At 31.5% G+C, this 22,441-nt stretch overlaps 1 protein-coding gene across 2 annotated transcripts in view; it reads left to right on the forward strand.

Annotated features, from left to right (window-relative positions):
* Window positions 1-4,463: 4,463 nt before the first annotated feature.
* cnc (NFE2 like bZIP transcription factor cap-n-collar) overlaps window positions 4,464-22,441 on the forward strand; it is a 127,713-nt gene continuing 109,735 nt past the window's right edge. The window contains exon 1 of one of the 2 annotated variants that reach the window (XM_018458054.1): window positions 4,464-4,916. In XM_018458054.1, the coding sequence (XP_018313556.1) occupies window positions 4,464-4,916 (453 nt within the window). Of the gene's footprint in view, window positions 4,917-20,480; window positions 20,556-22,441 lie in introns of those variants that run through there. The other variant, XM_018458055.1, reaches the window with a different exon arrangement.

The following is a 22,441-nucleotide window of genomic DNA, read 5'->3' on the forward strand; positions in this document are numbered from 1 at the left end:
CACACACACATTCTAAAATAGTTTATATTTAAATCAAAACAATTGTCAAAACTACACATCGCAGAGGAAGCTCCTAAAATACACACATATTATCACTGCTTTTCATTTGATGACACAAATTGACACAAGCGTCGTTCTATCCTTCTTGACATTCAGAGAGTGATAAAGATAGAACGACACTTGTGTCGACTGTGTCTCCTAAAAGGAAAGCAGCCTATATAAATTCATTAGATAAACATTTGGCATTTGAAATTTTCACGAGTTTCCTGTAATTGTTCCGTATACTTTAGAATCAACAAGTAGACGCAATTAACGACATTGACCCCAAAATATTCAAAGTATTCAAAATACTCAGCATGTTATCGAAAGTCACATTAAACACAATAGACGCCGCAATTACAATACGATTAGAATCGATATCTCGGATATTTCATATTTTCGTTCAACAAATCCTTGTATAATTGGGATCCTTAGCAACTTATGGTGAGGAGAACTGCAGCTGACGATTGTCATATAAAGTATCAACCGCGATGACGCATTGCGGGATGTTTCTTTATAAACACAGAGACACGTATCGGTTTGGAGAAGTAATAACGAAATGGGGAACGGATATCAGCGTTGTTCCCCAAGGGAAGGAGGCATGATACTCGCTGGAGAAGTTGTCGCGTACAACCATGTGTGATCGTAATTGCCTGGCAACGAACTATCATCGACGAAGGTCACGCGTCAGGTGAGAGCGAAGAAACGCGTCGTTCGGCATGCGTGAGCGACACAAATTGTATGTACGCGTTGCTATATGCAGAAGACTCGTGGTAAATGGTGCCACGTGTGCTATCCAACACGGGTCAAAGTTTGTTGTGGCGGAATACCGTCGCGGACGGACGTTGCGACCTCGCCAGAGAGTAGAAACCGAAATACGTTGATATAGCTGATGGAGAAATCGTCGTCGATGATCGCGCGAATCAAAAGGCGCGCGCGGGTTTTTATTAACGAATAATTCAACTTCGTAAATTATTATTAGCAAATTATTATTAGAAATCGACCACGCTTTCTTTCCACGAGCACTTCCGGAATCTGCACCGGAAACTGCTCCGCTAAGTACTTTGATCGAGTATGTCGCGTGGAGGTATATTAAAAATGAGACGATCGCTTCTGTGAGAATTTATCTAATGACAGTAAAACGTAGAGAAAGTAAATTGTTTCGCGGAGGATAGAAATTACAAAGTGTAAACATACGCGTATTACGCACGTTTACAAACGTACTAAGAAAAAAATTTGCTTTCTGCAAAACTATTTAGTTAAGACATTTTTTAACAGCAAACAAATATTTTGTTGTATAAAACAAAACATTTAGTTGCTTCTGTAAAATATATTTTTTATTTGGTAAATAACAAAAATATTTGTTTATACCAAATAAACAGTTTTATTCTGTCATTTTAATCAAATATTATTTTGTCGTTATAGTTTTTAATTCATTTTAATAAAATATTTTTTTTACACGGAAAGGTTTTACTGAAATATTTAATAATTTAGTTATACAGATTTGAAACTAATCTTGTTGGACCATCAAAATAATTGTAAACACGTAATAATATTAGGCATAATGAGCAATGCTACAACCTTCTAGCAACCGATTTGAATCCTACATAATTATTTTGATGGCCCAACAAAATTATCTCCAGATTTGTATCTAACTAAATTTTTAGGTGTTTCAGCAAAATCGTTCTTTCTGTATAGTGTAGCCATACGGTGTTAGTTAATTAATAATGTAACTTTCAATCCACGAAATTAAAACGGCGGATTAATAATATTCAATAATTAAACGAGTCATTTATCAAATGACAATACCAAGTACACTCCTAAGTACAGAAAAATTAAGAAAATTACTACAATTATTTTTATGCGAAAGAGGATGACGCGAACGTTTATTATACCTCGCTATATTTTTGCGCGCAATTATGAAGACTTTGCATCACTTCGCTTTGTGACTGACTGGTAATTAGGCCAACGATCTTTCGTCAACGAATCGAACTCGCGCGTAGAAACGTATATAAACAACGCACGTGTTGTCTATTCATTGGCGCTAGCTTGACGTTCTATCGCGATGCATCACACATAGTAAACACACATATGTGTATTTTAATCGAATACATATAGAGCCGCATGATACACAAATTATAAAGTTCGCATGGAATTTCACGGGCATATTCCTCAACGAGTTTCAAAATAATTTTATCTTAATTTTTATAGGGAGAGATGTTATGTTCTCTCTATATATTTCGAATAGTTTAATTAAAAATATTATTAAAATAAATTCCATTAAATATTATATATATTTCCATTCAGAAAGTATAAAACGGTCTCTAGATGATCGATATTATTGAATAATATTTAAAATTGTATAATATAATATTATTGATCGTCTGGAGGTTATATCGAGTTTAAAACTGTTCGTTTTGAATTATTTTAAAGGGGACATCAATAATGTACAAAATGATAGTACCTAACATTTACGGGCCGCTCTTTATATTAAAATATTATTCATTTCTAATGTTTTCAATGGTGCTTAAAACAAGTGACTATGACCTGACTTAAATTTCTATAAAGACAGAAAACTGTAGATTGACATAGCCTGATTTGAATGTCTACAAAAATAATAAGAAGCTATAAGCATATATTTTCTTCACTGTTTACATAAAAATGTAAACATATATTTTCTAGAAGTTTTTAATACAGATAAGGTACGCTATACAAAATGTTACGTAATTACGCGTATCATTATAATTATACTGTTTATTGCAAAAATTAATAATATTTGAAAATGCAAAAACTCAGTTACATAAACAGAACAACTCGCAACGCGTTTAATCATTATGCATCGCGCTGATGGGACTCTATCATCGCCGTGATTGTGCACATCTTTACGCGATTATTTGCCTACAATACATTGTATCGTAAACAGATAATCGGAGTTCATTTGAAACTACATCATTCAAAAAAAAAAAAAAAATTACAAAATCGCGTGCATGGACGTAAACAAGTGTTCGTTGACGTATTTCACGTGACGCTCTGAAGAAGATAAACGACTCTCGACTTTTTTCGACCGAGTATATCGATTTCTACCTTTTTTCCGTGCTCCGAGTCACGCGTGTCGTACATACACGAGGCCCGCAGAAATCGTCAGGCGATAACGAAATCGAACTCGGCGGTTTGCTGCCGTTTGTTGAAACGCGTGAAAGAATAACGATAATCGGCGGACGCGCGCGCGATTCAGGAAACGCGCGGGGAAAACAGCAGCGTCGGCGCGGCCCTGACGAGCGTGCGACGTCGCCGAAGCGCGAGTGCTGAGTCACATTTCGCGAACGATCTCTCCCGGCGAGGTGTGCGACGTTCGCTCGTACGCGTACGTTCGCTCGCTCGCTCGGTCGGACGGTTTCTCCGCGTAACGAAACTCCGTGTCGGGAGGCTAAAGCAGGGTAAAGTGTCGTGCGCGGCAAAAGTGTCGTCTCATCGCCGCGCGAGGCTCGAATCGAACGTAAAAGAACGAAACGCGGCACAACGCTCGACGCGTCGCTGGACGAACCGTCCGCGGACGAACCGCGCGCGAACCCGTCTTGGGGTTCGAATTGTCGAGTGGTTTTTTTTTTTCGCGCGCCCGCGCCGTTGTGTGTATACAGGGGATCTGTCAGTTACTCTGTCAGTAAGTGATCAGTTTCGCGCGCCAATCGCCACCTCTATCTGCCTCGCTCCACCTCGCTCGCGATCGCAGCTGCAGCTGATCCGCGCGTGGAGCCATCGCCCGACGAGGCGTTTCGTAAGTCGCACTGTCACCGATAGTGTCCAAAGGTATCGCCGACGACAAGGAAGTGCGGAGCACTGCGGAGCAGTCGCCTGTCAGAGGAGTGTCCGCGAGGCATGCGTGCACGACGTGCGCATGGCTGCACTGCGGGTTAATCAGTGGCTCGTGCGCGGTTTTGAGGTTATTTCGGTCTCGTGTAACTGACCTATACACCCGGCTAGCTGGGAAAGCCGCAGATCTTTTATTTCGACTCCGGCACGTCGAGCGATCGGTCGCTTTCACCGACGGTTCCTCCCCATTTTTTCCGAACAAAATTTAAACGGTTACCGATCGTCCTCGTCGTCGCCGCGCTGGACTGCGTACTCTAACCTTAAAAACTGGAGCAAGAACACGCGACTCGTTACAACTCATTCGCGATGCGTCTTACGGTCGAGTGAACCGTCGCTGTTTTTCGGGTAGACTCTTTGTTTACGTGGGACCGTCTTTACGTTTTGGTCACGCGCGATGTCAATGGATATCTTGCGGAATTGCGTCATCTCCTCATGACGTCGAGTCTGTTGTTTGTACTTAGTAGGGATAGTCAGGGATAGTTAGGCAGTGTGACAAAGTGTTAAGATCCGTAGGACTGTTCTTGCGCAAGATTTAATTCGAGAGAAGCGTCAAGATGTTGTGCATGAAGAAATTGTATCGGGAGGAGCTGCTGCAACTCGCGTTGCTGCTCTCCTTGCTGCGCGTGGATCCTAACTCCTACCTGGGCTTGGACATCCAGACCATCGGCGTGGGATCTTTGGATCTCAACAATGGATCTGGATGGCACACGGATCACACGATTGTCCATCGCCCGATGTTTATCCATCCAAAGAATCCAGATTCCATGCTTCTGAACTACCAGAGGGATCTGTTCGAGGAACTCAACTCGTTGGGGAGATACAACAGAATGAATTCTGGTCTCAATGCCATACAGGCCTATCTACTGAATGTCGAAGAATCCAATAGAGTGGCAGGTCCCAGTGTACCAGTTTCTACAAACACAACCAGGAATATGACATCTCCTGATCCACCAACTTCCACCCAGAGCCCTGCAGAGCCAGTTGGAGCAGCGGAGCTCACTCAAGAGGTACATCTTTCAATTGATTTTGCTAGCAGTGATTATAATATAGGAAATTGAACAAGAATTAATATGTGTTACAATGTATAACATAGACATGTATTATTAAACTCTGTGTTATTAAAAAATTGATTTTGCTAGTAGGAATTATGGAGCAAAACAAGTATTTGTTACAAAATATGTTGTAGATGTATCTCTGTGTTATTAAATAATTGCTAGCAGGGATTATTTATATAAGATTTATATTATTGATATAGGAAATAGAATAAGAATTAGTATAAAAAATGTTAGTACATGTTACAATGTATAACATAGACATATCTCCGTGTTATTAAAACTGTTATTTAGTACTTTGATTATCATACATCATAGATCATTTCTTTTTTTTTATGTTATAAAAGCTAATGCTACTCTTATTCTTTTGCTCTTATTTTTTTAAACACAATCGTGATCTAACATTTATACTTAACTTGAGAACAGTTAAATATCATTTTAAGTTGTTTTAAGTGCTGCATGGTTTTAAATGCAAGTAAAAGTTTCTTTACTTAATCTATTATTCATTTTTAAATATATAAATTTTTTGTAGTTAATAATATTATTTATTACATCACATAATATAATATTAACAGCGAATTGCCATACAGAAAAGCATCGATATTTATATAAATACTATTATATATCATCACTATTATTCATAACGTCTTATAATATTTTTTGAAAAAGATACAAAAAATAATCGATCCTATACGTAAATTCTGAATGCGTTAAACTACATGCAACAATGAGATTTAAAAATAATATTTGACAATGCACATTCGGCGTGTATATCTCGAGCATCATATCTCTTTGCTCGATGTGAACATTCAGAAAAATCAGAAATAACCGCGTCCAGTCACGGTCACATTAGTAAGTCAAGATTTGTTGAAAGGAGAACGCGCAATATCGCTCTTTAACAGTAGTATATAATCATGTGATGTAAATGACCCCACAAATCCTTGTGACGACCTGACGACCTTGTTGCTTGTAGAGGAGGCGTTCTTCGTCCCTCCATCTCGCATTTTCCTCTCTTCTCTTTTTTTCGAAACATTACATTAATTTATATACAACTTCAATCTTTTATTAATATTAATTGAAGTACATAGAAATACATGAGGCACTGAGACATAAGCAATAAGCGAATCGACTGATCAATAGTAGAAAACATAAGGCAATAACGTAAGCATTAGCATATTCAAAATGTTAATTTGTTTACTGCTTAGTCCATTGATAGACAAAATCAAGAAGGACCATTGGTGCGCAAGCGAAATTTTTTTTTAAGATCAAATATGAAAAGAATATTAAAATATTATTTATATTGTTACATTAAAAAATTTAAATGTATAATTCGTAATATTATTCAATAATATTATTTAAATGTATAATTCATAAAACATTTTATTTAAAATTATATTAACAAAAGAGGAATAATATAATAAGATCTTTTTTGTATTTAGGAGAGCTAAAGATGTTTTTGTATTTAGGAATTTCTTAAATTAAAATTTTTTTTTGAAATATCAAAATTGTGATTAAACATTTTAGAAATATTAAAAATCTATATAAAATTTTACTATAAATATTTATAAAAAAGGGGACTTCAAGGAGGGTGCTCCCCCTCCCACCAGTGCGTATGTTAAGTCTTACTAGTTAAATTTATGTGTGCCATAATCTTTATTTGCTTTGTGGAAACTTACATGGTTTATATAACCAATAATTACACATTTACGAGTTGAATATAAGACTTTGACGTAGTGTTTCATTCGTGTATTATATACAATCAAACATAGAATTAGATAGATAAATTATATAATCTAAACTCTCAGTCATTTTTTATTTTTAAGATTTATTGTTGCTTTTAAGAGAAAATGCAAGTTATAGATTATGCATATATTTCAACGTAGTTATATATACAGGATGTCTCGTAAGTTTTTGCCAATTGCTTTTGTGTAGATAGAACGGACTAAACTGAGTTGAAAAGTCCTCTACCATTTTGCAATTCTCGCAATGGTTAACGAGATATTAATTACTAAAAATTGCCGAATATATTGGTCTTCAATAATTTTTCCTCAAATAATATCAATTTTACAGAAAAACTGCAAGAGACAAAAACTATTTATTTTCTTTTCATAGAACTCTAAGAATTTTTTCAAAATTTTTTATCAACTTTTTAGAACTATATTTTCTTATCCTTACCAACATGAGAAAATACAGTATTAAAAAATTCAGAAAAAATTCTCAGAACTTTATGAGAAGAAAATAAATAATTTTTGTCTCGTTATTTTTCTGTAAAATTGATAGTATTTGAGTAAAAAATTATTGAAAACCAATATATTCAGCGATTTTTAATAATTAATATCTCATTAACCATTGCGAAAATTGCAAAATGATACAGGACTTTCCGACTCAGTTTAGTCCGCTTTATCTACACAAAAGCGATTGGTAAAACTTACGAGACATCCTGTATATGTCTATTATCTTCACAATTTAGAAATGTATATCTAGCAACATTTAATATTAGCTTCGTTTCAAATGTTTCAAATGTTTTCGTATCTGCCTTCAAAAAAAGTTGCTGCATGTTACTGATAAAATTCGAAAGAAACTAGGTTTACGATCCGATATCATAAATAGTGCCATGTGATGGAAATAACAGATTGATGAGTCATAAATCCACTTTTCTTTGTTGTACTTGAAAACATGACTGCATCCCGTCGTTCATAATTTATCTTTTTTGTGATTTTTTTGTCAAATCTACACGGACATCAGTTCTTTCCTTCTGAGGACAAGCGTCCTTGCGTGCTCAGATTACCTCGGATTACCTATACTAGTCAATCTGGGTTTCAATTAATTGCGAATCCGTTCCCAATCATTTAGTGATGACCATTTTTAGCAAATTAAAGAATCCTTCCATCATGTATATTGAATGTAATGACGCATCACGACTCATGACTGATATGTTCATGTTTGTGTGTGTCTGATAAAGAAAGTATATCATTTTAAGCTGATAATACGCTTTATGAACAATAATATACTAATCGTTCGTGATAAATATCACAATTTAGATAATAATGCGTAACAATGATACAATTGTTAATAAAATTATATACAATCTTCTAATCCTTCTGAATTTTCTCTCAGAATCTTACATTCGGTCTTAGCCACTTCTTTCAGGCCATTCCGGATTTTAAATAATAATAATATATTCGTAGCATATTTTTTATATCCGAGTTAAATTCAATTTAAAGTTTATTTATCTCTATTCTAGCTTATCTTCCTGAAATAATTAATAGAGTTGTTAGATAAAAATAAAAGATAATTAAGATTCTTCCGAGCATACAAAAAGAGACATATTTAACACGCATAGATCTATTAATTTAAATCTAATTAAGTAAAAGAAATTATCCTATTTTTGGTCAAAGCGGATCTTAGTGATAAATATATAGGTATATAAATTCACACTAAAATACTTAAACACTTTGATCGAAAATAGAATTTTTCTTATCAATTAGATTTATTCTCATCGGTATTCAATTTCGTACTATAATTATTATCTTAATTTAAATTATGTTTAGAAACAAAAAAGTTTTGGTGGTTTTCCTTGTGAGAGAAGAACATAATTAGATACGCAATTGATTTACTTGAAATAGAATCTTATTAACTGGATTTAGTCATTAATAGAATTCTATGGTCTTTTGAACTGAGGTCACGCGAGGCTATGATGTCACTCGCACACGTCGAAGTATTCTTTTCTGAATTATCTCACCACTTGCGATGAAATCCTTCAGGTGGTAAAAATTGCGTTGCGAAACCAAGTGTGTAATAAATGTCTTCACATGTGTGTGTGTGATTTAAACTTCTGTGTAAAAATAACACTACACTACACATTTAAATCCAATATTTACATGCTGTATAATTTTTATTATATGCTGTGTTATTTTTACATGTAAAATTAAATCTCACATATATGTAAAAATTCACTGAAAAAAATTTATTAAATCTCAATACATATTTTTTTTAATAGTACTAATAAATATTTACTCAAAATAAACAAATGATATTTAAGTCAAATTAATGGTTCATGCATCAAATAAATATATGTTTACATTTAGTATATATTTACTTAGAATTTCAAACAAAAATTTTTGTAAATTTAGCTTTTTTTTATCGCATTTATTACACACTTGGATTTGCAATATGAATGCTCGTGTTCGCGCTAAGATTGCTGGCTTTATCGATTTACGTACTGAATGTTCAAATCTCTGTATATATTTACGTGCCATATGAAACGTTTGATGGCATTTTAATTATTGAAATAGAATAGATATATTTTAATGTAGTATTATAAGTGAAGTTGTCCTCTAAATTAATAATAAATATAAGCAGTACTACGATTATTAAAAAATGCAGTAAAATATAATATATTATTTTTTATGCTCAAGTTTTAGTAAAATATAAAGTGTATTTTATAAATATATAAAGAAAATAGTTAGAAACATAAATCAAAATTTATCTAAGAATTTTTAAGAAATTGTATATTGTTTTAAAGATGTCGTTTTTGAATAATAATAGAGTTGCTATATTATGACGCACGATGCTACGAACACGGGATGATGCAATCGGAGCAAGAATGTGTCTAGTGACTTTTTAAAGATCTCTCATCCTTTCTAAAAAAGGAGTAATATTTCGTGAAATGCTTATGCATCAAATACGAATGTGCACTGTGATAAGTAAGCAATTCTCGCATCGGAAATATTTCTGAAACAAGCTATGATATCATTCGCTCTGTAATCTGTAAATGTACTTAAAAAAAGTCACGATTAATATGATGCAAAAAGTGGCAGAATAAAACATGTTGATTTTATAATATCAATGTGTCACGTCTCTTGTATTATTTATTAATTCACATTATTAATTAATGATACAAACAGTATTGCGACTATTAAAAAATGTAGTGATATATTATCTTTATTTCCAATTTTTGAATTTCATTTTCGTAACGTAAAATGTATTTTGTAGGTAATATAAAGAATACATTGAGAAACGTAAACAAAAATTTCTTCAAGAAATTGTAAGGAATTTAAAGTCTTTGAAAAGAACTTTTGTATTTGTGACATTGTAACAATTAAGACACATATCATCAATCTTTTCATTCAAAAATTAAAAACTTATGTTTATAAATAAAAGTAAATAAAAAGGACTGTGATAAAGATATAACTATTTTCGAATGTTACTGACTATATATAACGAAAAATATACGTAAGTATATTTTCCGTACCATTACCGAGAACTGCTTTGTTCCAAATTAGATATCTGGCTTCATTTCAACACGTGAGTGACATCAGTGAATTTATTAGATTTCGAACAGTATTCAATGAAATTTATATCAATTATTTTGCAAAAAGATTATATTATTTAATTTTTTTTATAATAATTATAAATATCGTAGCGATAAACCGTGTTGTCGCTTTAATCGAATAAAACGTTTGAGCGAGACATCGTCAAAATTTTTCGTCAGGCTTTTGCGACGGCCTCGATTACAAAAATAATTGTATGCAAATGCTCACGTTAAAAACGACTTCGCGAAAAAAAAGTACGCACAAGAAACAGATGTGACCTCGATTTCCTGAGGATTGATGCTAAACTCTCTGTGCAAATCTCGTTTTCAGAACGATATATGCGTCCAGAATTAGGAAACGGTTGGAGAATTTTTGACGCGATCATAAAAAGCTGGTGCTCGTGAAAAAGAATTCACCCTTCTGTCTTTATTTTTGCGTGTTAAGAACGCGTTGAATGATCGAATGCCATGCAAACTCCAAGTTTTACATTTTATGTTTTTGCGAGACTTTATGGCACGCAATGCTCAGCACGTATTCATTTTGGTTGGTAATCAGAGTACCCTTTTTTTCTTGAAGAGATGACATTTAGGTATATAGACGTGCAAATTAAACGAAAGAGTGACGTTAACTGCCGTAGTAAATATTAGCGCGCGTTGAAAGTTCTACAGATATCGGCCAAATATAGAACTATGAACGATATAAGTAATATTCTTAATGTAAGCTTTGCGTATATTTCATAATATTTTGAAACTACAAATTTCTAATATTTGAATAATATCAATAGGCTATGATACAAATAATTTGTGCTAATATTAATCACACTCTCTAAAAGTGAATCAGTGTATTATCACTGACTTCAGTGCTACTCTTATAATTGTAATATCAGCGAATATTTACTGTTTTTCAGTAATAATACACTGATTCATTTTGAGAAATTATGGTTTCTATCCATAGATTGAATCTGCAGAAAATCATAACCTAAAATTAATCAGTGTATTATTACTGAAAAACAGTAAATATTCGCTGATGACTTCAGTGCTACATTTATAACTGATGTAATCAGTAATAATACACTAATTCACTTTTAGAGAGCATCCTTTCAACTTACTCTACACTAGGAAACACGGTTTGAATAAATTACACGCATTGCAAAACTAATTTGATCCGTGAGAAAAAATAAAAAAATTTTATTTTGCACTTTTTACGTAACTTATTTACAAATAGTGAATACATTATTATATACATAAAAGTTTATTAAGAAAATTGCGTTGTAAATTATATTGATTTATATCATTAAATTTTGAAGGTATTTAATTTTTGTTGTAACTATTTTTTAAGTATTTCTTGTTAATTTTTTCGAATCTATTTTGAGTCAATTAATTTCTTTCTTTGAATGCGTGTTTTTGTGTATAAAAATCGAGGATATCAGACTTTCCCCGATTATAGAAAGGCAGTTGCAACCAAGCGTAGAAAGAAATACGTAGTATTTTATGTAACGGCAAATGCAGATCTTTAACAGGTCGAAATTACAGGGTTGAAAAAAACCCAGTTTTTTTCCAGAAAAACCTAAATTTGGGGGGTTTTTGTACGTTTTTTTGGTTTGTGGGTTTTTATTCTAGGTAAAGTCACTAGATAGATAAAGTACCGCAATGGGCTTTCGAGTTTAATTGCGACAAAATGGTGGAACTGCACCATATGCACCTATTCACACTGACTATGTTTACACCGTGCATTTAGGCCGCGGCCTATATAATAGATGTCTTTGTTTATCCTGTAGGTACCTATCGTATAGGTCGCGGACTAAGCGTACGGTGTAAACGTAGCCACTATGTTTTGCACTTACGTATATATTAAACGATTAGATACGTTGATGTAAAAGGAATTGCCAAATGTGAGCCGACACCAGTTGTTCGTGTGTAATCCAAAATGTATATTAAAAAAATGTGATACAGACGTTTCAACCCTGGTATTGGGTCCTCTTCAGTGTAGAATATATGTGTTTAAAATAATTTCATGATGTCAAATTAAAGTAAAAACACTCGATCGTCAAAACATCGTCAAACTATCGCTATTTGAATCTTCAAATAGTCGTCTGTTATTATATTTTACTGAATATACAAACACACAGTCCATGTTCAAAAAATTCCACTAAAATAAATGATTCAAAAGAACTTTAATTAATTGTAATAAAAACTATATTAGTCAAAATTACTAAAAACTTACGTAGCGATAAGCTTAACGATGGTCTGTTACAAAGATGTGAATACAGAGAGAGATATCGTTGTAATGAGAAAGTCAAGTACAATGGGAATATTATAACAGACGATTATTTGAAGATTCAAACAGCGACGATAGTTTGACGATGTTTTGATCGAGCGTTTTTACTTTAATTTGACATCATAAAATTATCTTAAACACATATATTCTACACTAAAGAGGACCCAATACCAGGGTTGAAACGTCTGTATCACATTTTTTAAATTTATATTTTGATTACACACGAACAACTGTCGGCTCACATTTGGCAATTCCTTTTACATCAACGTATCTAATCGGTTAATTTATTGGAGAGCCTTTCGTATTTTAAATTTATTGTTACGTATATATGTATTGCTTGCACATTTTACAATTAGCTCGCTCGTTCGCTTGTACTTGCTTGTTTGAAACTTGAAAACTGATATTCGGAGAGGCAGTTAGAATCTCAATCAAGAATCTCAATCAAGAGTATCATCGCTGATGATAGTTAGTACTTACAATACCAGATTGCTGCGTTCGTGACTACAAAAATAGTCACGCAAAAAGATTTCGGTTATATCGCGTGCCAAAAGAAGAAAGAAGAAAAGAATGGCTCGAATTAATCGGGAAAAGTGTCAAACCTCAACATCTATATGTGAATAATACATACTTTCGTGCACTTTTCTGCACTAACACTTCAACAACGAAAAAACCTATGTTAGACTAAAAGATACACAAATTATATTAAGCATTCGTATAGTATTTCTTTTGGTTTATAAATAAACTATTTACACAATTAAAAAATTGATTTACATATTTTACGGCTTTATTTTCCCAAATAAACTACGTTTATATAAATACATAAGTTTGAAAATGACCGCGTTTTGCGTCAAGATGGAGGCAAGTTTGCGGTACTTTATCTATCTAGTGACTTTAGTTCTAGGACTCTAGTACAGCCATCTATTGTTTTAAAAGCATAGTATCTGTTCGACAAAAACATAATCTCAAAAAGTCATCCAACAGATACTATCAGGATTTAGGACTAACATTTTATTAATATCATTTATGTTAAGCAATCATAGCAGATTTCCGATTAATTTATATTATAGATAAAAAAACTAGCTTAATTCTTAATGTATGTTGTAATAAACTAGTTTATTTTTAAAGATCCAATAAACGTTGCTCGTGTTTTTTGATCTTTCTAATTTTTGCTTAGCAATCTCGAGCTAGATATTTTACACATTTCAACTTATTTGCACGCACGTCGTACAATGCGTTCTAATAACTTTCCATTTAAATTTCATCGTTATTATTTTGATTTATCAATACTTCGGTGATCATGAGACTTTAACTTTGAAACGTTGGATTGATATTAATTGTAAACTTATTAGAGCCATATCGCGCAGGTACATTTTTTTAAATTATGTATTTCTAATGTTTTTCCATCACATTTTTCTAATAATTTCTTTCACAACTTACAATTTAAACATTATAAGGCGAATTAAAAATTAGATAAGGTATTACATTATTCAAAGAAAAGAATTCTTTAATTAGAAATATTTGATTTACACAGATCAATACATTCTCTTAATAGACAATTAATGTTTTTTTTCATCTCATTTATCAAACGTATTACCACAGTTCCGAATAATTTGGTAAAACATTATTCGGTTTCTTTTGAAAACTTTCGAAAAAGACTGCTTTTTCTCAATCCAACAACGAAATAGTTAAACTCACTTGACAATAAGATGACGTTAAAGATTTATCAATCTTATATAATTTTATTCGTAACATTAAATGTATTATGTTTAATCTGTGATATGATTTCATGTTTTTAATATATTGTATCTTTCTTTCCAATGTTTTATTATAATTAAACTAACATAAATGAATTGAAATAAATAAAAATAAAATATCTAGCTCGAGATTGCTAAGCAAAATTAATAGTTAGAAAGGTCAAAAAACACGAATATTTTTTTTTAATTTATTGAGTTTTTGTTTAAAAATTAGGGCTCTAATTTTATTCCGTTTTTCGAAGATACGTGTAAACGTAAAACGTTTATCCGTTTATATTCGCTTTCAAAAAAACGTTTATTTGAAGGTAAACGTTTACACGTTTAATTAGCATATCCGTTTATAAAAGAAACATTTTTCCGAATATACGTGTTTTATTATATATTTAAACGAAAATACATTTAAATGTATATTTAACATATCCATCTATGAAAAACATCTTTTCGAATATTTTAACGTTTTTTAATAAAATTAAAAATCGAATTTTTTGCATTTTCTCAATTCGTCACGCTCCTTATAATAAAGGGATAAATGTTTATATAAAAAAAGTGAAAATATTCGGAAAAACGATTCTAATAAACGGATATGCTAATTATACGTGTAAACGTATTTTCGTTTAAACGTATAATAGCGAGCCCTATTAAAAATGCGAAGGTATATTAATATTATACAAAACAATGAAATTTGACATGCATCTGGGTTTTTGTAATTTGTACTTGGATTTTTGTAAACTGGGTTTTTCTGTGCCAACCCTGCGAGAGATTAGCAAATTGTCCTACTCCGATCGAAGTGTATCTTTCATGTGCTCTAATGATTACATTGTAATAAATAAATAGAAGACAAAGCTAGAGATATATAACAAAGCTTTATTGGCAAGCACAAGTGATAACAACACAGGTTTATTGGCAAATGTTGATTCTTCAATATACGTACTTATACATTTCATTTTATAAATAACGATTTGCAAAACATTTGATATTATTGCAAAATATTTTATATAAATTCTATTTTTAAGAGTGAAAATATAACATAATTTTCAAACATTGTATGTCGGAAAAAAAAGATTAATGAGTTAATTCTAAACAGAATCGTAAGACTCGTAATGTGTTCTCGTAAAACTTGTATAAGAACTTATGACTAGTATTCTAATTTTATGCGTATGTATTATAAGACGTAATCTGAGATTTATGCCTAAATTCTAAGCAAAATCGTAAGGCTCGTAACATATTCTTATATAAGACTTGTAAGAATTTTTAAGTGCTTATACCTTTATACAATATTTTTTCAGACAGCTTCTTACTAGCCATAAAATTTACAAGAAATCGTAGATATTTACGAATAATTGTACGATACATACGCATAAAATAGAATACTAGTCATAAGTTCTTACAAGTTTTACGAGAATACATTACGAATCTTACGATTCTGCTTAGAATTGATCCATTAATTTGTAGTATCGTGATTCACAATACACACACACACACACACACACACACACACACACACACACACACACACAACACACACACACACACAACGCACGCGCACGGAGCTTGTTATTATCCTTGTTCATTACTTACTATCTTATGATGTAGCATTTTTTATCTTATAATGATTTTGTAAAAAATGTGAATTTTAATCCAGATATTGGCATGATGTGAAGATTTTTTCGAACACTTCTGTGATTTTTCTCATTTCATAAAAATTTTACATGCTTAATTCTCTCTCTAATGTCACTAAACTATAATTTCTTAAGCATTTTGCTCATATAATAAGAACAAGTCTAATTATATGGGAAAAAAAGCTATTATAATAATCATTTCAAGTGGAAATTCTATCATAGCAAGTATTAGCATATTTGTACCAGTATGATTCTTCATTCTGCAATTTTTGATAAAATTGTATATTAATAATGCATGCCACATGGAAAATTGAAAGCAATGAATTCCAATGTTTAATTTTAAAGTAAAACCGAGGTTAAAACTTTCCTTGCCCGTTAAAACTCTTTTATTTGTATATATATATTTACTCAATTTAATTGGTATAATGAAAAAATATGCTTTTAGAAATATTTAATTAGGGGATACACGTGTAAAATACAAGCGCAAAGAAATAAACAGATGAGCTATCGGCGTAATTGGAGTTCTAGGTAACATTATGGAACGAAGGTCGATGCAATGACAAGGCCGAATGTTTTATAGTCTTTATTTGCTCGTTTTATTTTTCCAATTTATTTTTTAATTATTTATGCATAATCTCAAATATTTAAATACTAATTTTTTTCCATATATCCTATATCTTCCATATCTCTCATATCTTATATATCTTTATTTAACATTAAAATTTTTACCTCTTTTCAAATTGAGGGAGAGAGAGAGAGAGAGAGAGAGAGAATATTGCTCGAATTGAATATATTACAAATTTCTAAAAATATTTATAAATATATCATATCATTTATTGTTAATCACTCATTTTCATTTAATAATAAATAATAAATTTCATTTAATAAAAAGGTAATAATTCGCGAATTTGGAATTTATTATTAATAGTGGCCCGAGTAGTGGCTTTAATTCAAATTACTGATTGAGAATTAGTGTATTCTAAATTTTTATAACATTGGCATGTTCGATCGTTACTCTATTTTATGATTCGTTATTTTTATGATCTAAATAACGGAAATTTGTCTGCTGTTTTGCACTGATTGCCCGCCTGCCAAGTTTTAAATCGTGCAACGATTTTGCAAAGCACCTCGACGTCTCGAGGTGACGTACATAAACAGGAAAAACGACCAATTGAGTCAGTTTTCAATTTTTCGTTGTAGATAAATACCAACAAGACGAGAAACTATTTATAGCACATCAACAGATGTAAATAAATTTGTCAATTAATGACAGATTTAAACAGAATTGTTTTATTAAAAGATGTTATGCACATAAAATGTAAATTTTATGTTAATATCTAGATTATTCAGAAAATATAATATATTGAGAAATTGCAATATTGTACATATTTTTCAGAATTAGAAGCTATTTTCGCGTAAATTTGATTTTGATTAATAGGAAATTCAAGACTCTCAAAGCCAATTTCAAAACGTCATATAAACTTTTAAAATGTAAAAACTATATGAATTTGTATGTTTGATGAATCTACAATAATTTATAGCTATTATATGCAAGAATTCGAGCATAAATTTTTAAAAATCTATTATTTTAATAATAATCGATTATAAAAAAAATTTTTTTAATTTAAAATAAAAAATGTAAATATTCTCTAAAAAGTTGAATCTTTTGACATTTGACATTTTATGCAAAATAAATTTATACGACGCAATAAAGCGTCATTTATCTTATCTCAATCGAATTTCTGCTTTTGTATTGATATATCACACTGAAAGAAAAAAAATGGTTGCAATTATCATAATTTAACTATAATTATAATAATTTTTATGATAACTATACATATAATGTTTATAATTGTTTTACCCATGCAAATATAGTCAATTGTGTTATTAATAGTAGTCACAGACACTTTGAAAATTTTTAGTTTTTCCTTACATATTTTTTAGTTATTATTACTATACATAAATAGTAAGTGAATTTAAGAAAATAATTGTATTTACTGAATAAAAATGTTTATTTTATTCACTATTTATATCTTGATATTTTATTATATTAATATTTAAAATTATCAATTTAATTTATGGTAAAATTTTTTCATGCTTGAGGGAACTATATAACTTATAAGATTATTATTACTAACTTAAATATTGTTTAGTCAGTAGTCATAACCATAAAAATGGGGCTTGTAACCATAATTTGTTTTACTATGTAATTGTAATCACAAATACCAAATACTTTTCTTTCAGTGCAAAGTTCAACTCATAATCCGTTGGTCTATGATTAAGCAGTCCATTGGTTACTGTTATTGTATCGGTGAAATCACATCGTGTAGCGAGTTCTTACATTTTTCATCACTTTTTTTATCGCGCGTATACGTTTACAATGTCGCGCGTGTACTGTATTGCGCACGAGTGCAAAGGTTGAGCTTATTCAGCCTTCACGTGGAATTTGCAGCGATTAAACAGAATCGTACACAGATCTATCACAGAGATTTGATGATTGCAAGAGGGTCTCCTAGGATAAACAATGTAATGATTGAATCTTGAACGAAATCGAATTATTATTCGCTTATGAAACTAATATCAAATCATAATTTGCATATATTTTATACACCTAATTGTAGGTTTTTTATCATAAAAAATTTTATTTTTTAGTATTATGAAAAGTTATTCGTAAGCCTTCTTTGCTATTAAAAATTTTCTCTTTTTACATTAAACTACTCCGCTCTGTATTGCAGAAATTCGATAACATTGATAATTACATCTCTAATTTACGATTATACGAATTAATTATTATAATCACATTTTTCTTTTATATAGAGGAGAAGGTGGTATTATGACCATTGTATATATTGTGGCCTCCCTTAATATCTCCGCTATTATATAGTGAATCTTAATGATTACTTATGGAATTATTAATCCAGTAGCTCGCCGTTACACCATGACGCTAATATTACCAATACTCAATAGCCAGCACTTATTATAACGCATTATTTATACTTTCAAATATTTTGAAACGTTTCTGAGGTACATTTTAGCACTTAATTACACCTACTTCCTCATTTTTCTTAAACTTGAACATATTATCACACGGATATATGTATTTTTGAGTGTGTTAGTTACTATTTAATATTTTATTTGACTATATATATTTTGAGTAATACAAATTTAAACAATACCATGGCATTTTGCTAATATGGCTTTCTATTGATATTGATTACTCACGATCTTTTTTTTTGAGGTTTTTATATTAAAATAATTATTTGATAATCGATTGTAACTCTACTGTTAATCTATAGTTTATATTACGTGTACTATTTTTAGTACTGAGATTTTTAATACTGAACAGCTTATATGCAGAAGTTATATGAATGTATATACATTCATTTGCATATATTTTAAAATGTTTTTCTTTTTTGATAATTTTGTAACCAAATACTGTTTTTTAAACAAAACTAATATTTCAAAGCTATTTTTATGGAAGGCCATATTACCATTTCAGTAGATCATTTCATAGTTATTACGCAATGTCGCCACATTTTTATTAATAGTATCCTAAGTAAAAAATATTTCGTAATTTTGAGTCCAGAATCGATTCAATAACATTTTAATGAATGTAATTGTCAAGTTTTAAACTTAAATATTGATTATTAACAAAGTTATTGTGTAAAATGTAACTGGAATGCCATAATACCACCTTCTTCTCTATTAATTACATGAACCGTTAATGGTAATAATGGTTTTCTATAAACTGTTAAGTTGAATCATGGTCCGACCGATAAACACTGTACGTAAGAATCGTGCCATATTAGTACATTCATGCGAAGTGCATATTTATTAACTGATACAATTGAACTATTAATCCATTGTTTGTGGATATTAGGAAAATTTATTGCTCGAAATTACTTGTTCTTCATTATCAAAATACTGATACTTGAAAACTAGGAACATATAAACCTGATAATGTTACGACATTAGCTTTTAATTGTGACAATTTGTCACAATTGTGGCAAATCAGTCTTTTAATCATGTTTACATTTAATTTAAAAAAACTTTGCATGTACAAAATAGACTTTAAAGAGATTTATATCAGCTCTTACATAATTCCTGGATATTTTTCCGTTTATTTATAGATAATAAATGTCTGTTGAATACGAACGATCGACGAATCGCGACCTATTTGATATTTGCGATTAAGACGTTTCGGCAAGTTGCAATTTTGTCAATAGATAGAAACGCGAAGTTTCTCGATTCATCGCGAGATTTGACGTTCCTTTTAACGAGTTTTATCGTTCGGTAACGAACGCTCCAACGTCGTCGCGTCACGTGTTCATCGAGCGTTCCATAAATTTTCATAAATCAGCATCGCGAGCGTATGCAAACGATGACCCTGACGACCCGTCGCGGTTGACGGACGAAGTCGCCTCGTCGATCCCGAGGTGCGAGCGGCCGGCAGTACGGCGGCACGTCGCGCGTCGAATCCAAGTTAGATGCCGCGTGTGTACGCATTACTGGTCGCGCGCGTAATTAATCGGAGCACAGAGATCGCTGTCGTTACGTGGTCGGACGTGTCAAATGGCGCGCAGGAAGAGGAAGCAACCGAGGATGGTCACCTTGTTTGTGCCAGTTGACGTACGTGTGTGTTTCCTATCTTAGCGAATTAATTTTCCATCGAAAATAAACATACGTCATAAAACATGTACGCTGTTTATTGGTTGCGAATATTTGAAACTTTTGAGGGGGGATCATTAGATACTTAAATTGCAAAAGAAACTTACAATAATTTTACTAATTTTACATTTCAGCAATATTATCGACGTTCGAAGTCCAGATAATTCATTTTAATCGTATAATCTACATTGTCAGAAAATCATGAGATATACAGGGTGTCCGGAAAATCGAGGTTAATACTTCGGGAAGTAATTCGGGACCAAAGAAGCAGGAAAAAAAAGTTGTATAAACATAGATCCGGAAATAAATCGTTTCCGAATTATAATCATTTTTATGTTTAAAAAAATTGTTATTTATATTTTTCATAATTACAATCGTAATTTATTTCATAGTGTTTTAGCATAAATAACTACATTTCGGACTATTTTGACGTTAACCAGGATGCACCACGTGGAAGCATAGTCTGCTTGGCATCCTTCTTTTTTTATTTCTTTATTTTAAAATTTTTTTTACTTTACTAGAGGGATGCCAAGCGGACTTATACCTCCACGTGGTGCATCCTGGTTAACGCCAAAATAGTCCGAAATGTAGTCATCTATGTTAAAACACTATGAAATAAATTACGATTGTAATTATAAAAAATAAATTACAATTTTTTTTTAATATAAGAATTATAACTCGGAAGCGGCTTATTTCCGGATCTATGTTTATATAGCTTTTTTTCCTTCTTTTTGGATCCCAAATCACTCTCCGAAGTATTGACTTCGATTTTCCGGATACCTTGCACAGGATAAACCCGGTATATACGCCGCACTTAAGGAAGATTTAATTTATCAAGTACCATTTATCATGTTTAAGGCAAATTAGACTATACCAGTAAAAACTTCATACTTTCTACTACTATGGAAAAAATATTAGGAATCCGAAATATATATTAATTTTTCATATTAAAAAATAAACTTTTTGAAACCCTTGCATTTTTGCCATGTATCCCATAGGGGTGGGATATATGGCTACTCATATGGGGAGGGGGGGTATGTACGGCTCATGAAAAATTTACAAATAATGTATATAAATAAAACGTAAAATGACACAATAACTTATAAAATGCGTTTATAAAGTTTTTTTAATGAATAAAAATGATAAATATGTATATGAAGTAATAAATAATAATTATAATCTTCCTACATATATTAGAAGTGTTATGACAAGAGGTAAATATTTCATGTATTGCGTTTATTGCATTTAGTGCACTGATTTCAATCTGCACACTTTGGATGCTTTGGGCATAAATCCCGCCCGCTAAAAAATGCCGTATATCCCAAATAGGTGGGATATATACGAGACAACAAACTAAACAAAGAATACAAAAGCAAAGCACTTGTATTTTGCTATACAACATGCTATACTATTCTTTTACACGAATGTATCACGAAATAATCACTAGGTCTTTTACACGCCCTATACAGTAATCATTTTATGTAGATTATAATTTATGATGGCGCTACTTATTACAGTGACAAATCGATTCAACTCACAATAATTTCATTAATATTAACAGTAAGAAGCTCTAGAACTCATAACAGAAATCATAACACAATACTAATATAACATAAAGGTACGTAACAGAGTAGTTGCGAGAAAATTATCCCCATTCCTTCTATTTTTTCTGACTTCTGTGGCGTAAATCCCAGTGCGGCGTATTTGTCGGGTGTATCCTATATTCTTTGTTCAGAGGACGATTTAAAAACTTCAATATACAGGGTGTTTCCAAATTAAATCGCAAAACTTCGGGAGCGTGTAGAGGAGTAAAAAACTAAGAAAAAAAGTCCTATAGACATATGCTC

The sequence above is a fragment of the Mycetomoellerius zeteki genome, unplaced genomic scaffold (genome assembly GCF_001594055.1).
Source record: "Mycetomoellerius zeteki isolate Tzet28-1 unplaced genomic scaffold, Tzet1.0 scaffold70, whole genome shotgun sequence".
NCBI classification, from domain to species: domain Eukaryota; kingdom Metazoa; phylum Arthropoda; class Insecta; order Hymenoptera; family Formicidae; genus Mycetomoellerius; species Mycetomoellerius zeteki.